The following is a 16554-nucleotide window of genomic DNA, read 5'->3' as shown; positions in this document are numbered from 1 at the left end:
ATAAAATGTTTATTTTTTTTACATATATATTTAATAGTAAAACCACTATTAACTTTTGATTATCAAATGGCCACCTATATTTTAAAAGTCATATAATAATAGGGATATTTTTTTTTATGAATTTTAAAGTAATAATTATTAGTATTCATTTAACTGTTAACGAGTTATAGATGTTATAGTTGCTTAAAGTTGGGTAGTTTGAGTCGTTTGAGGTTTTCAGATGTTCGTCTCACAGGTTATTACGGGCATTACGGCTGTATGGCATTAATTAAAATTTAAAACACAATTATTTTTTTCATGTTTGTAAAGACTGGTAGTCAAACAATAAATCGGTGGCCCAGGATAATAATATCTTTATAGTTTTTTTTTTTTTTTTTTAACCGTGAACGGGTGGAAACTGTTTTGCACAATACTACTACCCGATCCCGTATCGTTTATTCACCATCAAAACAATCGGTACTTGTGCGTTATCACGACTACCTCGATATTGAACGCATGGTTTATACGTCAATAGTTACGAGTACAATTTATAAAATAGTAAAAATAGGTAACTATGAAATAAGTTATCATGTTAATTTAAAAATCGATTTTTGGGGGCCAGTGTATTGCAATACAATGAAGTAAAACGTTGTACTTGTCTTCATTATGAGTATTCTTATTATAAGTATTTTTAGTATTTTTATTATAAGTAGGATTTTAAATGGCATCTCGCTGTACCTCTATGACGTTTGTTTTTCCATTTCGTCGATCCCCCCAAGTCTTTTTATATTTTGTGTATGAGCGTGTATACTTAGATCAACAAAATTATATGAATGATTAATGATTCACTGTAAAATGCTGGTAGCCATTATCTTATATCGCGTTATATGTCCGTCAGCAGTCAGAGTAAATTATCGTCCCTTTATCTATGTGCTGATGTATTTTTGACATCAAAGTAACAGATGACCGATCAGGAACTTCTACTAAAAATACCTTCTCTGTTTAACGTAATATTCCGTCGAAAATCAATTGCTGGGGGAGTACTCTTCCACAATTATTTTTACGTTTAGTGAACAACTTTTTATTTTTTTTTCAAACTTATAACACATACTTCCCGTAAATAATTATTACAATCATTAATCATAATATTACTAAGTTGTAAGTTTTTTTTACAAAATTTAACTTAAGTCAGTTCCCTTGTCCAACAAAATATGAAATGTAAAGCTTGTAAAAATTATATGCGACTATTCACAAATCAATTGTTAACACGCATACCTAATTAATCATCCAAAAACGCACTATATGATGAAAATATGGCATCATAATACAATTTAGTTATTTAAATTATGAATTACGATTTTTAAATTACAATTATAACAATAAATTAAATCATAAACTTAATGATTGAATTTTTTTTATCAATTTTTAATCACTATTTTAGAATAATAGTTCCTAGTAATAGAAAATAGAAAATCGTGATTGATAGAGATTGTATGTTTTTTAATATCGTTGTTCTGTAATAATAATTTTTATTTATTACAATACTTTAACTACACACTATTGTCGTAACTTTTTTTTTCAAATATTTATTAATCCTACGAAATTAGATTAAAACTATTTTTCAATATTATAATAAATCTTTATTTTTGGTTCAATATTTTTAAAATGATTAGAATTTTGGGAATAATTGAATAATACAATATCATACCTCGTAATTTGAACGTCAAATATTTTAAATATATCTTTTACGTAAAAAATATTAAGATGGATGTTAAGAAGTGTCTCTTTTATAAAAAAGACGAAATGGTAGAAATTAAGTTCTTATTTTATTTTCGTTAAACGGATTGAATAAGTGAATAGCAATAAAATGATTCAACCTGTGAACTTATAAACATGAATAGTTAAGGCCCATATATTTATATGTACTCTTGCAGTCGTACACATCCAATCCTTTTATGTTTTTATGTCAATCCGTCTTATGATGACTTTAAAAAAATAATTTTATTAAAATATTATTTAATGATATTTATATGATTGTATGTAAATTAAATAGGCATATTATTATATATCTATATTTTATTTATTTATTTTCATTATCATTAAATTTTTACTATGTTTCGTAGTAAATAAGGTTAGGATAACAGAAGTAATCACTTATTTAGTTTTTTTATCAAATTGATGAATGTGTCTACTGATAATTAATTTTTTCCAGAATTCAGAAAGTATAAGCATATAAAAGTGATTATAGTTTATATTTAATTTTATTCGTGATATATATACGTATAGTTGTTATTAATATATAATATTTAGCACGCTAGCAGAATGGAACAAAATATCTATTAAAAATTATTCGCTAAGAAAATTCTTTTGAGTATTTAAACCTGAAATAACTAATTATTTACTTTATTACATTAAATTTATGCCTTCGACATTCGGCCATTCGGGTGATCATTAGGAACACATTAAAAAAATCCGCTGATCAAAATTGAACAAATAATTATCGAGTTTACTTTACACAAAAAAATTGCTCACAGCTTTGTATAGTAGTATAAATAAATATTAATAATATATTGTTTATAAAAAAATAGAATATTTAGCTCAAACATAAAATGATGCCCGGCGTATAGTATAGGCAAAATAGGTACATTACTGTATTGTTAATATTGTTAATAATAATTAATAATTATAATAACATATTTTTAGCTTATCAAACCTACCTCCGTTCGCCGAGAAAAACCATTTACTTTGAAAATTCGAAAAAAAATAATTTTTTAATATTATTTATTATAAATATATTAAATTTCCTATTTAATTTTTATGGAAACACAAACTCTAAGTATATCTACTATTATAAATTTATTACATAATTAACTAATTCTGCTTAAGTCCTAAAAACGAATGTATACTATAAAATACTGTTAGGTAGTGTAAAAATTTCTAAGTAAATCGTTTTTAATAAATATATTGTTCATAAGTGTGTGTTGGTATAGTAAATTAATTTATTATTTATCTTTCGTGACTGAATTTTTTGAATAATGTATTCAAGTAATAGCTCATTCTGGTAAGAAGACTGATCAATGACTTTTTTGTGAGTGGGCAGAGTACCTACGTATCACCTGAATACTATACGATACAACAGATCACATAACACTAAAATGTTGTTGATTTTTTAATGTGTATGTTATCTATCGCAACTGACAAGGGTTGTTTTGTTATTTTTGTATGCTTCAAGGCACTCTTTAATCATGTTATATTAATTTGTGAATTACTTACTCTTTATTTTTATCACAAATTTATACAGTAACTCAAAAGTATTATTGTTGTAATCTGTTATAGATTAAAATAATTTATAAGAGTAGAAGGCACAAACACCTGCTTGCTCATATTCTACGTACATATACTAATTCATAGACAATTCAGTATTCATCTACATGAATAGCTCATATCATAAGTATCCATCATCAGTATTCGCTCGGTAATCCTGCAAATGGTGCCATTACATTAAATGTTTTAGCATTTAAGATACGATCAATACGGTCGATGCGTGTGTTGCTTCGAAGATTGTCGGCGAAAATCGATGTTGCACAAGTAAGCCACAAGCCATAGTATAATATTTTATATTACTTTACCAACCGTCGTATTACCGACATCGCGATCGTTATCCCCATGTGCGTGTTATCAACAAAGTTGTCGCCAAACTGATTGACAACTAAACAAAAACATCTTCACCGTTTCATCGATATAGTTCATTATCCTGGTTCATTTTTCTTTTCACGTCGGTTTGGTCTGACGAATTTATTAATAGTTTTAATCTGCGGATGTCGGTTTATACCCGGCAAGACCGGTGAGTTTGTCACGAAAGTTCTTAAACATTGAATTACATATTTTTAATAAAACACCGCTAATACCGGCTAGACGATTTTTGGGATTTTTCGATATCGTAAACGCACAGTATGCCGTTATTGTCTCGCCACTGCGACTGTTTAAATATAACCGAAATAAAATTTGTTTACCTCGAATGAAAACGTTAGCTTATCCGTTTATTTAGTAAAAACAATAGATTATGAGCGTTTAGCTAATGTTAAGTGTCACCAATCTGAACGGCATTTAAAACAGATTTCCGACAAGACTTCTATAATATGTGTGAAAAAATATAGTGGTTAACAGCGAACAGTATTACAACAACAGACAGCATGGTCTAAGATCCGTAATGGCGTTGGGATGCCGCCCAGAGTCACAGTTTGTATTATATTATACTTATATATATATATATTATATTATATTAACCGTAAAATCTGGAGTAGTAGAGTACCTATTAGTATCTTAGTGTAAAATTTAAATGCATCACATGCACATTTTAAATATAGATAAATTTGATAAATTTTAGTGTCGATTTATATTTTATACAATTACCTACAATTTGAAGTTTATTTTTGAAAGTGCAGTTTATTTTGGAAATCACTTACTTGTCAAAATATATAAATAGTTAATATTGTAATTTCGAAGTATATGGGTTGAGAGTATAAATTCATCAAGCAACTCTTTACATTATTTAATAGATTAAATATGTTACTTCAAACTATTAAACCTAAATTAACTATACATATGATGCATTAAAATTTATAATATATAACATAATAAAATATAAATTTTGTTAGTATTATGCTAGATGAACCAAAAATATTAATACTGAATAGCCAATATTAAGTCAATGCTGTAATTATTTATTGACTTTTTTAAATGTACCTATCGAAAAACCAAATACGTCGTGTATAAATTCTAGTCAGCCCTGGACAAATAGTTTGTGACAAACTTAACAACTAATGTAAGTACTTCATTACTACGTTAAAACAAATAAATGTTATAGTAATATTCATCCATATTTTTTATACCGACGGATAGATAATTATAATTATGGTTTTCAAATCTTAAATAATCAATACGTTAACAAGTTTCCTTTTGATTTGAGTTTTACAATATTTTTAGATTATAATGGTATAGATGTATTATGTATATACATATATACAAATACAATATTCCTAAACATACGAAAACTGATGTAACGCTTGCTTACAACGCTAGTGAGTGCAACACGCGCGCATCTACTTCTCTTCTCGCTTTCACTCCGTCTGTTTCTCTGTTTTCTTACATTTTAACTGATTCGTCTATTCCTTGAGTGAAATCGAGCATCTGTGTTATTAAAGTGGAGTGGATTGTAAAATATATAAAGTGTTATTTACACATTGCGTTGTAAATATAATTACGCCTAAGCCTCGAGCCGATGGGTGTCACGTGCTGGGAACGTTATAAGTTATAATGTATTCTAATGAATTGTGACGATAATACCAATAATACTATAATAAGGAGCTCAATCGTATAAAACTGCTTGTAATGCTTGTATAATATATTCCTCATATTGTATATTATTGGGTACCTATTGTACCTACCTAATATAATTATATGATGCATTCTATAATTGTATTAAAGTAGCGCTAAGTTGTTGGATTAAAATTAAATCATTAAAATGAATACATTCATAATATATATTTTTATTAAAATAAACAATGCTACAATAAATTTAAGTTAGACAAATAAAAAAAAATGATCGACTTCATCTAGATTTGAAATTTAAAATAAAATTTAATAACGAAATTATTCCAAACAGAAATTCAAATTCAGACACCTAGCTTTATTACATAATGAATTACTTTTAAAATTGTTACTAAAATATTACATTAAGTTATTCTTAAATATTTTTTTTTTAAATTTAGTCATTTAAGTACATTTTGATAAAAAAAAAAAAAAAACGTGATTTTATAATTTATTACAATCAGACTCTCATACGACATATTTTGCTCTAATGCCAAAAAGTTATTTTGTTTTTTTTTTGGAACAAAATACCGTTGGAACTGAATGAACTGATCAAGATGGATATATATATTCACTTTAGAACTGATATTTTGTGGAACCACAGATATTGTTCTGGTGTAAATAAAAAACTGTAGGTATCGTTTATTTTGTTTGGTCACACTGTATCATAAGATGATAACCTCAATTTAAACATTTTTAACAATTTTACTTACTAGTAAAATTGGATTTATTTATTAATTATTAATTATTATTGACTTAAGAGTTGAGAATATAATTAAATATTCAATATTGCCCCGTTGTACGTGCTATTAATTTAGTTTTCTATAGTTCTACACTTATTTTAATTGTTGACACTATCACGGGCAAAAATATAGGTATGATCGTAACTTGGTGATACGCAAACGTCCAAAATTGGTGAATGGGTGATACTCTTCCGCCGCGTTTCATTGGTTGTTGATATATTTACGTCATATGAAAATATACGCTGATTAAAATTCTCCCACCCTTTTAATTGTTATGTTCGGTACTGAACGAAATTCACTTTGTTGTCATCATACCTATTCATTTCATATTTCGTCACTTTAAACAGTTTAAACTTAACTACACACTAATGTATTATACATTTATACAACATTAAGTGATTAGTGACAGACAACAGTTTAAGATTGTCTCCCAGTTTGGTAATTTCTGATTATTGATAATTCGAGTTCCCGAGTTCCGGAATCGACCCGGCGTTTATAAACATTTGTGCGTCTGCGTGTCAAGAGTGTGAGTAGTGAGTATTATTTATTTATTGTTATTATATATTCGTATTCATAAGTAAAAGATCTAAGTAAATCACGAATTTTATTCCATTGTTATTATATTAGAAGTGAAATGGACACTTTAATAGAACAGCAACGTCGTTACCATGAAGAACGAGAACGGTTAGTTGATACTATGGTTAAAGAGATGCTGTGGAAGAAATCTACGACCAGAGATGTAATTAATTCTGAACACCGACAAAAATTATTGCTTGATCAATACATGGAAGGAACTAATAAACTAAAAGAGCTTTATGAAGATAAAGATGGTTTACGCAAAGAGGAAATTACATCAATTTCTGGTCCAAATGAGTTTGCTGAATTTTATTTTCGTTTAAAAGGCATTAAAGAGTTTCATAAGAAACATCCAAATGAAATATCTGTGCCATTATCTGTTGAGTTTGAAGATTTAAATAACCTCCGTGAGAATCCTTCAGAGGAAATGACCAACATGGTAGATTTTACTGATGAAGAAGGCTATGGAAGATACTTGGATTTACATGAATGCTATGAAAGGTATGTGAATTTAAAAGGAGTTGAAAAAGTTGATTACATCACTTACCTATCCATATTTGATCATTTGTTTGATATTCCTAAAGATCGTAAAAATTCAGAATATAGAAAATATGTAGATATTTTATTAGAATACTTACATGGTTATTATTTACGAATAAAACCTTTACACGATATTGACAATGAAATGGATGCAGTTCGAATTGAGTTTATAAATCAATGGGAAGAAGGTACTTTTCCAGGTTGGCCGAAAGACACAAGTAGTGCTTTGGCCAATGTTGGAGCACATTTAGATTTGTATGCATTTTCATCTTGGGAAGAATTAGCTTCTCTTGGACTTGATCGTTTGAAATCAGCTTTAATGGCTTTAGGATTAAAATGTGGTGGCACTCTGGAAGAAAGAGCTCAACGATTATTTTCTACTAAAGGCAAAACTTCATTGGATCCATCTTTGTTAGCTAAAGGTAGGCCAGGAAAAATGAACCGCACTAAGGAACAAGAAAGGCAAAAAGAATTAGCAATGCTTGAGGCACAAGTATATAGGTTCTGCGAACTCTTAGCTGAACAGAGATTAGCAACTAAAGAGAATGTTCAAAGAAGACAAGCTCGAACTGAAGGAGAACGCGATGATTCAGAAAATGAGGCAAGTGCATCAGAGTCTGATGATGAGCAAGGAGAAGATATCCCTTATAATCCAAAAAACTTACCTCTTGGTTGGGATGGAAAGCCAATTCCATATTGGTTATATAAGTTACATGGATTAAATATTAGCTATAACTGTGAAATTTGTGGTAATTTTACATATAAGGGTCCCAAAGCATTTCAACGACATTTTGCTGAATGGAGACATGCACATGGCATGAGATGTTTAGGTATACCAAATACTGCACATTTTGCTAATGTCACACAAATTGAAGATGCACTTGCACTTTGGGAAAAATTAAAAACAATGAAACATGATGAGCGGTGGCAACCAGAGAATGAAGAAGAATTTGAAGATTCTCAAGGAAATGTAGTCACAAAGAAGACTTATGAAGATCTCAAGCGACAAGGCTTATTGTAGTATTTAAAAACAATAATTTTTAATGTTTATAATGTATTAAATATTATAATATGGATAATGATTTAATTTTAAAATATTAATTTAACAAAAAATAGCATTTCATAAAATATAACCATACATTTATTTTTTGCTCATAATCACTGGATTTTTTATTTCAATTATTATTTAGTTCATATATAGTAGTTAATTCTGAGAAGTTAGCATCAAGTTTAACTAATTAGTGTATAATTACTGAAATGTTAAACAGTATTTATTAAATAATGCTTTTTATCATTTATATTTTTATTATTAATTAGGTGTCTAGGTTAGGTGAGTAGTAATAGTATAATAATATATGATAAATTGCTAACATGCCTATTATCATTTGAGTTATTATAATATCAATAATTAAGCGATATGAATATAATATAAAAGAATATTTTCAACTTAATTGAAATTTCATAATTATAATAAACTGCTAGTAGAACTGATAATAATAAAGTTACCTTAAATTTCAAACATTGCTATTTACTTGAAAATTGAAACGCATTCAATCATCAAATCTGATGTTATGTAAGTTGTCATCATCTGTTTTTGTTTTATATGCATGGATAATAATAAATTATTGTTAATTCTAATCATGTTGTAGTATTCAATTATGTAGAATAACAAGTTTTAATTTGTTTATTTGTCTATATTCTATTCAAAATGAGATGCAACCTGGACAGTTGAATGTAGTATCATATTCTGTGTTGGCTATGAGTTGTAGATAAAGTAATGGTAACTGTTGTGTGTAATCTGTGCGTCACCAATAAGTCATTAACTGTCCTGGTCACTTCTTATAAAATAGAGTATACTTAGTATTATTTATTACTTACAAGTGAATGTTTTGTTCTACACAACATAATATCTATTTCAGTTTAAAATGGAACCAGTTTTTGTTTATGGAACATTGAAACAAAATCAGCCTAATTATTACCATCTCAATGACACTAAAAACGGCTGTGCTGTATTTAGAACAGTCGCCGTTACAGTCAATAAATATCCTTTAGTTATTTCCACTAAATTTAATATACCATTTTTGTTACAAAAAGAAGGCATGGGACATGTAAGTGATTTTGTATACAATATTATGTATATTGTAATAACATTCAATTCTTTACTAAACATGTGGCATATCGTTTTAGGAAATTAAAGGTGAAATATATGACATTGACGCAACTATGCTGAAATACTTGGACGATTTTGAAAATCATCCAAATTTTTATAAGCGACAAAAGACTCAAGTTAAATTACCGAATGGAGATATTACTGATTGTTGGGTATATTTTTTACCGGAATATCCAGATAGTTATTTGAATTTACAATACTTTGACAATTACGATTCTTGTGGTGAACATGGACTTCCTTATGTCACAAGGTATCAAAGAGATCCAGATGACAAATTATCATTTCCCAATTGGAAATCACCTAATTAATGATTCTTCAATTATTTTACAGTGAAGAACTACAATCATTAGAATAAGTATTCTAAATATTCAAGTTAGTCAATAAAATAAGGTCATACATTAGCTCCTCTTCTCAGTCCAATGTTTATTATTAAATCAATTAGGTGTAAAAAACTAAAATTAGTATTCGCACTACACTAGTGCATTTTAAAAATAAATTCATATCACACATTGTTTGAAATACAAATAAAATTCATTAAAAAAAAAAAAAAAAATATGTGTTATTGTAATAATTTTTTCTATACAAAACAAAGGTGCTAAATTACATTTAGGAGAAATAATTGCTTTCATATAAATTCACACTTTTTCTTTTTAAGTTAATTGACTAGAAATAATAATATAAACTTGGTGCTTAGTACATCCAAAACTTAATAACATTAAATTATTTTAAACATAATTTTATAACCGATTCAAAGTTACAGAACAGTTGTTTATATCCATGACATTTATTCTGAAACATTGAATGTTTTGTAATACGATTAGAGCTACTTCTTCACGCCCTAATTCATTTAATTGATCAACTAATGTGCCTAGAAAGGTGATTAATAAAATGTAATTTAAATACAATATTAAGGGTTATGTTAAGTTTTACCTATTGTTGGGGCAGGTTGAACTGTTGCCCATGTATCTATCAGTGCTAGAAAAGGACTAGTTGGTCCATTATCAAATAATTGAACTTTAGAATCTAATCCAACGTTGAGAGCAAATAATGCCCAATCTCTTCCCAATGGGTGTACTGGATCAATGAGACGACTTAATTCTTGACGACACATGGTATTCAATTCTGTTAGTGGTAAACTATCCGTACAAGATAACATGTTTTCTACCTTAATTGGATAATAAAATGTATGAATATGATGCAAGAATAAGCATATAGTCAGGTATTATGAATGGAATAAATATTTACCTGGTCACATCCAAATGCAATTAAATCCAATACACATTCCTTATTTCCGGTTAATGGATTAACAACTAATGATTTAAAATCAGAAGTTTTTCGTACTGCATAGAATATATCGTCAACACCATAACCATGAGGCTGTACATAATGTTCAGATAAATTTGAGGGACTAAGAAATTCTTTAATTACTTTCATCCCTGGACATGTTTCAATTAATACCTATAGTTTAAAGTTTTAATTTACTATTTTGTAATAATAATAATAATTGTACATAAACTGTACAATAAATATTAAAAATAATTAAATATTTAATGTTTTTACTAGATTAATGGAATGCAATATTTCTTCTAAAAAATAAAAACATGTGTAACTTGACGATTTAGAACCTCGAATTTTTATTTCAATACAACCATCTTGTTCTAGAGATACCATGCATTCTATATTGCTTATACATAACACAGTACCGCCATACCATTGATACAAGTAACTGTCCATATCTTCATAATAATTGTTTTGCAAGTATCGTAATTCAACCTAAATTCAATATTTGTAGATTTGTACTAATAATATGGATAAAAATTAATTAATTTTTATTACCTGTACTCTAATAAAAATTGATGTAAAAAGTTCAAGAAATTGCGGTTGAGAAATAAGCCGAATTCCACCGTAACAACAGTCGACTTTATCACCCCATGGTTTCCACAAAGTTTCATCTTTTTCTCTTATGATATATGCTGGGAATTCATATTCAATGTCCCCGTCATTATCATACTAGAATAATAGATTTAAAGTTGTAAGATACAAGACTTAATAATTTTAGACTTATTTTGTAGTTTTAGTTATATTTTATCAAGATACTAATCCATAGTTGGTAATCATGGATTTGGAACATAGTTGTTACAATTTGAACACTGCACTCATACTTAATTTTTTTATAATATTAATAATTGTTGGATCAACTTTTGAATTGAATAGTACATAAAAATATGTATATTTCTATCTTTTAGAAAAAATTATAGTATACTTTTTATGTAGTTTAATAATTTATCAAATAAAATTTAAAAAAATAGAAATGTATGCCAAAAAAATTCTTTTACAAATAATATTATAAAAATAGTACAGTGAAAGTGCAATGTTCACTTGATTGGTAAGATTAATTTTGTCAAATGATAACTATTCGAGAAATACAAATAGCGCTATCATTTATTTATTTAAGTATTTATTGACATATTATTTTAAAGTATAAAAGTATCAGACTAATTTGATGGTATTTCTATGAATAACGTTCAAAATATTATCTGTGTGCGTAGAATTCTAACATGTGTACCAACGGAGAGTTAAGTTAAAAATTAAAAACAATTTGACATACTTGAACACAAATTTTCATTGTTTCTAAAAGTTGAAGAACTGACATGGCATCGTAATGAGGAAACATGATTTGAAAATCATTTGCTTGATACGAACCAGACATACGTGTCTGACTGATCAAAAAGTCTACTGAAAACAGTGTACCTATTATACTAGATCCAAACCAATTTGGAGATATAACAATCAAATCTGGTTGTAATCCAGATTTTAAGAATAAAATCTGGAAACAAATAATAAACAATCATTTTAATTTATGAATTTTAATTGATATTGAGTTAACATACTTCACCGAGGTTTTGTAGCTGGATAAGCAATATATTTAAATGTTGAATAGTAGCCAATGGATTTACTTCAAGATGAATAGTATCACAAAACGTTTTCCAAGACAAAACCGGAAACGGATTTGCAATTTTTCTTAGTTTAGGTAAAAAGTTTTGTACAGCTTCACAAAAACCACTCATTCTAGGAATGTTCTGAAATATTTAATAAAATTAAAATTAAAAACTTTTTGAATACACAGATAATTTAATGACCAACAGCAATGCTCAAAAAATTAAGTATTATGTTAATAATACCTATATAACAACTTTAAGTAATAAATTATTGTGAAAGCCCCAAAACAATACAATAAAATACAATAACTTATGTATGTTTTGTAACACACGTTTGTGCTATTGAAATTAAATTCCACACAGTGAAATTCCAAGAAGTGCACGTCATTAATATTCAACAAATCATATAAAAAAACTGTGCACTATTAAACATAATTTAAACCTCAATTGTTGAAACTGAAGACTTAGTGTTAAAATAGTTTTCCCTAGGTGGGTCATCAAGTAACTTATAACCACCACGAGCGAAGAATGACAGCTTATTTAACCTGCCATTACTGTTTGTACCGCAAATGATGTCACCTCGATAGTATCCCTGATAGAAAACTTAAATTTAACCATTTTGTTTTAACAATAAATAATCATGGTGTGCAAAATATTATGTTAAGTTACATATTATTCTATCTTTTTACTTTTAATATAAATATATTAATAATATAATATTAACTTAAAAGGATTACTTACAAAATGAAGTCGTTTTTTACTCATACTAATTGCTTCTTTAAAATTCTTCACACTTAATGAATCGACTGCCATTATATCAAATAGTACTAATTTTTCATATATTTGAAACACATGTCCATACTCTTCTTTCATAGTTTTAATCAATTGGTCAGGTTGACGACATATTTTCTGGCCATTGTGCGTAGCAACTATTATCACTGGCACTAGATGATTTGAAATACCGTTCTTGCCTAAAAATGATAATGTACTAATTTTAGTATAATTAGAAAGATTATTTTTTTATACTACAAACTTATTGGTTCTGTAATCTGAAGTCTTGCTTGAATAAAACTAAGCCAATAACGTACAGTCTTCAAAATTTCTGCCGAAGACTGTTGCTCATTATAAACAATAACAACTACTTTGTTTGGTGTATTTTGAATTACATGATGATAAGAATTATAGTATGTATCTTCTCCAGAGAAGTCCCAAAATGTACATTCGTTAATACCCGATAATTTTTCCTAAAAATGAGTTAATATGTTTAACCGTAATTACTTGATGCTTTGATAAAAAAAAGAAACAAATATGTTTTGTTTTATACCTTTTGAACTGCTATACCCTTAGTACCATCATGATTATAGTAATTTGAAGTGTTTGTAGTATTATATTCTGTAAGACTTATTTCATTTCCATTATTGCACTGATCCTGAGGGGTATTAATTCCTGTTTAAAATGCCTATTAGTAGAGTAGTCATAAAATTATAATTAATTTAATGAGCACTTACTGTTGGTATTAATTGTTCTCAATGTATTTCGTGATTTGTCAAGAAGTATTGAAAATAGACCTAGTTTCATCAATCGTATAATTGATGACTTGCCAGCGTTGGAATGTCCAAAAAACAACAAATTTGTGTTTTGTATGTAATCATGGCTAACAACTAGTTGTTGAATATAATTTTCTCTTGCACTATTCTGTAAAAATAAAATAATATAACAGTAAAAATGTCAACAAAAATAAAATAAAACTTTAAAATATAAGCTAACAGTATTCAATTTGGTAAATATTGATAATATTTCTTTTTGATTATTTTTAATAGCAGTAATTTCTGGTTTAATATTGTCTGCACTACGTTGCTGAGGATCACTTCCTGCAATGCATAAATACCTAAAACAAAATTTAAATATAGGGACCTTTGAATCAAATTATATTTTATTGATATTGCTACAAGAGTAGTTGAAATAGAATGTTTACCTAACAATTTCAATATGTCCATGTCTAGTAGCTATATGCAATGGATACAATCCTCTATCATTAGGAAATTCATAACTATGGCCCATATTTATTATTGTTTCAACAACATTTAATAAACCTTCTTGTACAGCAACATGAATAGGAGCATTGCCTTCCTAAAGTTAAAACTTATGTTAATTCATCTTTTATTAAAATGATCAAAAAATGTATTTACATTATTAAAAATTTCTAAATTTCCGGGTGCGTTATGAAGTAAATATATCGCAACATTTTCATGTTTTTCTTTTATGGCAACCAGTAGAGGTGTATCCAAATTTTCATTAACCATATCCATTGTAACATTGTGTTCCACTAATTTCATCACACATTCTAAGTAACCATAACGACATGCTATATGCATTGGTATATCTCCATTCTGTAAACATACACAAAAGTATAAGCATTAAGTAATCATACCAACATTTGTAAATCAATGCCGTAGTTATTACATTATTTTGTTCGTAGGCAACATTAGGCTGTAGAAACAATAAACTTTTGATAACGGAAATGTTATTATTCTTAGTAGCCAAATGCAGCGGAGTGTTCCCATTAATGTCTTTGGCGCACACACTTGTTCCTCTGTCCAACAAAACGTCGACAATATGCTGAAAACCGCGGGCGGACGCCAAGTGCAATGCGGTTTCTTTTTTCTAAACAGATTTTTATAGTCCATAAAGTCTAAATATTTAATTATTATGATTTATGACAATCTACCACCACCATAGTATGTTTAAAATAATAAACAAGGTTTACGTTATTTTTGGCGAAAATGTCCTGGTCACCGTTTTCGATCAATGATTCGGCTAATTCTTCGTCGGCTTCTTCCAATGATTGTAGTAGTGACGACATGATTTTGTTTAATCGAACACAACTTATTCACTAGTTCAGTAGCTCAAGAACTTGGAGCACGAAAAGAACGATATCATTACGTGATGTCCATTCGACCACAATAACTGCATCGAAACATACTGAATTTCCTCAAATGGTATTCCAAATTACATTAATAACGTTATTAAAATGTATACTATTATAAATTAAACGTTTCAAAAACATTTTGTTAATGAATTGTTATTATTATTTTTTAAGATAAGAGGCACTATTATGGTACTATAAATATATATCCAATATATTCAAACAATACCGATTACCATGGCTATAGCAAAGATATCGTACCCAAACAACTCCAACACGTCTCCCTATCACCTACGATCACGGTTAACTGATTAGATAACTATTAACTGCTCAAATATATTAAATTTTAAATTATATTAATATATTAATATTTTGCAATTAACATATTTTGTCTCGACTGCGTCCACAAATGGATCACGGAAAAAGATGAGGTCGAAATTTTGGACAGAAAAAACTTGAAAAATGAAAAAAAATATCCGTATGGTGGTCATTGACCTTTATAAATCGTAATTCGAAGGTATAAATGTTTACCCTTCTCTCTCGCAATAAAATTTTTTTCAACCCGTCTTGAATTGTTGAGAATAGAGCAAGATTAAAACTTTGGGATGTTGTAATGTAAACTACGTTATTTATTTTTTTTAGATTATTATGAAAAAATTGAAATATTCTCTATTTTTGTTAGTTCATTTAATTCGCTTTGAATACATTTTTAAGATGAGGAAAATAACTTTATACGACAGCCATTAAAAACAAATGCAATTTAAATTTGAGCCCTAATTTCACCGTCCCCGGGCGTAATTCAAATTAATTTTATTTTTCTGAATATGCGAGCTCTTTATACCTACTACCTAGTAAAATAAAAAATTCAAGGCCATGCATTCGAATCTTTTTAAGTTACCTAACGTTAAACACACTCTACTTATGTCTGTTTATCAGATAATAATATAGATATATTATAGGCCAAACAATTTTATAATTAATTAAATCGTTAAAATTATCTAAACAATATTTTTCTTCGTAAAATTAATAATTATGGTAAAATGTAACAAATAATTCTTGCTGCTTTTTTTCAATTACATTACATCCTTAACGTTCCCTAAACAATTTTTGTCGGCAGTGCTCAAAATGTATCTCAAATTCGGCAGCCGTAAAAATAAAAATCAGTCGGAGAATAATTATTTAGTACTATATTTAATTAAATCATGAAGATTAGAATATAGAAATTGTAGTTAATTAATAGTATCTGCATTTTTTATTATAGATTCTATATTTCTATCAATAAATCAATAATTAAAGAATTAATGTTAATAT

General features: G+C 27.8%; 3 protein-coding genes across 8 annotated transcripts; 2 read left to right on the top strand and 1 right to left on the bottom strand.

Annotated features, from left to right (window-relative positions):
- Positions 1-6525: 6525 nt before the first annotated feature.
- LOC112600640 (splicing factor 3A subunit 3) lies at positions 6526-8298 on the top strand. Of its 2 annotated transcripts, none has more exons than XM_025347927.1 (2): positions 6526-6618; positions 6720-8298. In XM_025347927.1, exon 2 carries the CDS (start codon positions 6727-6729, stop codon positions 8227-8229), a length of 1503 nt encoding a protein of 500 aa, XP_025203712.1. In that variant the 5' UTR covers positions 6526-6618; positions 6720-6726; the 3' UTR covers positions 8230-8298. The 2 variants fall into 2 exon arrangements, with proteins under 2 accessions (XP_025203712.1, XP_025203711.1); XM_025347926.1 differs by having other exon boundaries at positions 6533-6625.
- Positions 6530-9873, top strand: LOC112600642 (gamma-glutamylaminecyclotransferase B-like). 4 transcript variants are annotated; one of them, XM_025347931.1, is made up of 4 exons: positions 6537-6625; positions 9128-9316; positions 9396-9628; positions 9709-9873. In XM_025347931.1, exons 2-4 carry the CDS (start codon positions 9134-9136, stop codon positions 9731-9733), a joined length of 441 nt encoding a protein of 146 aa, XP_025203716.1. In that variant the 5' UTR covers positions 6537-6625; positions 9128-9133; the 3' UTR covers positions 9734-9873. The 4 variants fall into 4 exon arrangements, with proteins under 4 accessions (XP_025203715.1, XP_025203716.1, XP_025203713.1 ...); XM_025347930.1 differs by having other exon boundaries at positions 6530-6618; positions 9396-9873; XM_025347928.1 differs by having other exon boundaries at positions 9396-9873.
- A 56-nt stretch (positions 9874-9929) lies between these two features.
- LOC112600639 (death-associated protein kinase 1-like) lies at positions 9930-15399 on the bottom strand. 2 transcript variants are annotated; one of them, XM_025347924.1, is made up of 17 exons: positions 15085-15399; positions 14781-14981; positions 14507-14707; positions 14293-14447; positions 14085-14205; positions 13826-14012; positions 13642-13763; positions 13351-13561; positions 13059-13288; positions 12760-12909; positions 12270-12458; positions 11987-12205; positions 11215-11388; positions 10939-11151; positions 10624-10836; positions 10309-10543; positions 9930-10246 (listed from the first exon to the last, which is right to left on the bottom strand). In XM_025347924.1, the coding sequence occupies exons 1-17, from the start codon at positions 15178-15180 to the stop codon at positions 10116-10118; spliced, it is 3048 nt and encodes a 1015-aa protein (XP_025203709.1). In that variant the 5' UTR covers positions 15181-15399; the 3' UTR covers positions 9930-10115. The 2 variants fall into 2 exon arrangements, with proteins under 2 accessions (XP_025203709.1, XP_025203710.1); XM_025347925.1 differs by lacking the exon at positions 12760-12909 and having other exon boundaries at positions 9931-10246.
- Between the last annotated feature and the right edge of the window lie 1155 nt (positions 15400-16554).

The sequence above is a fragment of the Melanaphis sacchari genome, unplaced genomic scaffold, assembly GCF_002803265.2.
Source record: "Melanaphis sacchari strain LSU unplaced genomic scaffold, SCAv2.0 Contig65_pilon_pilon, whole genome shotgun sequence".
Taxonomy (NCBI): domain Eukaryota; kingdom Metazoa; phylum Arthropoda; class Insecta; order Hemiptera; family Aphididae; genus Melanaphis; species Melanaphis sacchari.
This window is presented reverse-complemented; position numbering and strand designations above follow the sequence as displayed.

Coding starts and splice junctions, on each gene's coding strand:
- LOC112600640 (XM_025347927.1), top strand. CDS start 6,727: ATGGACACTTTAATAGAACAGCAACGTCGTTACCATGAAGAACGAGAA.
- LOC112600642 (XM_025347930.1), top strand. CDS start 9,134: ATGGAACCAGTTTTTGTTTATGGAACATTGAAACAAAATCAGCCTAAT. Junction 9,317..9,395: donor AAAAAGAAGGCATGGGACAT/GTAAGTGATTTT, acceptor ATATCGTTTTAG/GAAATTAAAGGTGAAATATA.
- LOC112600639 (XM_025347924.1), bottom strand. CDS start 15,180: ATGTCGTCACTACTACAATCATTGGAAGAAGCCGACGAAGAATTAGCC. Junction 13,562..13,641: donor AGGGTATAGCAGTTCAAAAG/GTATAAAACAAA, acceptor ACTCATTTTTAG/GAAAAATTATCGGGTATTAA. Junction 11,389..11,986: donor CAATGAAAATTTGTGTTCAA/GTATGTCAAATT, acceptor CTATTATTCTAG/TATGATAATGACGGGGACAT.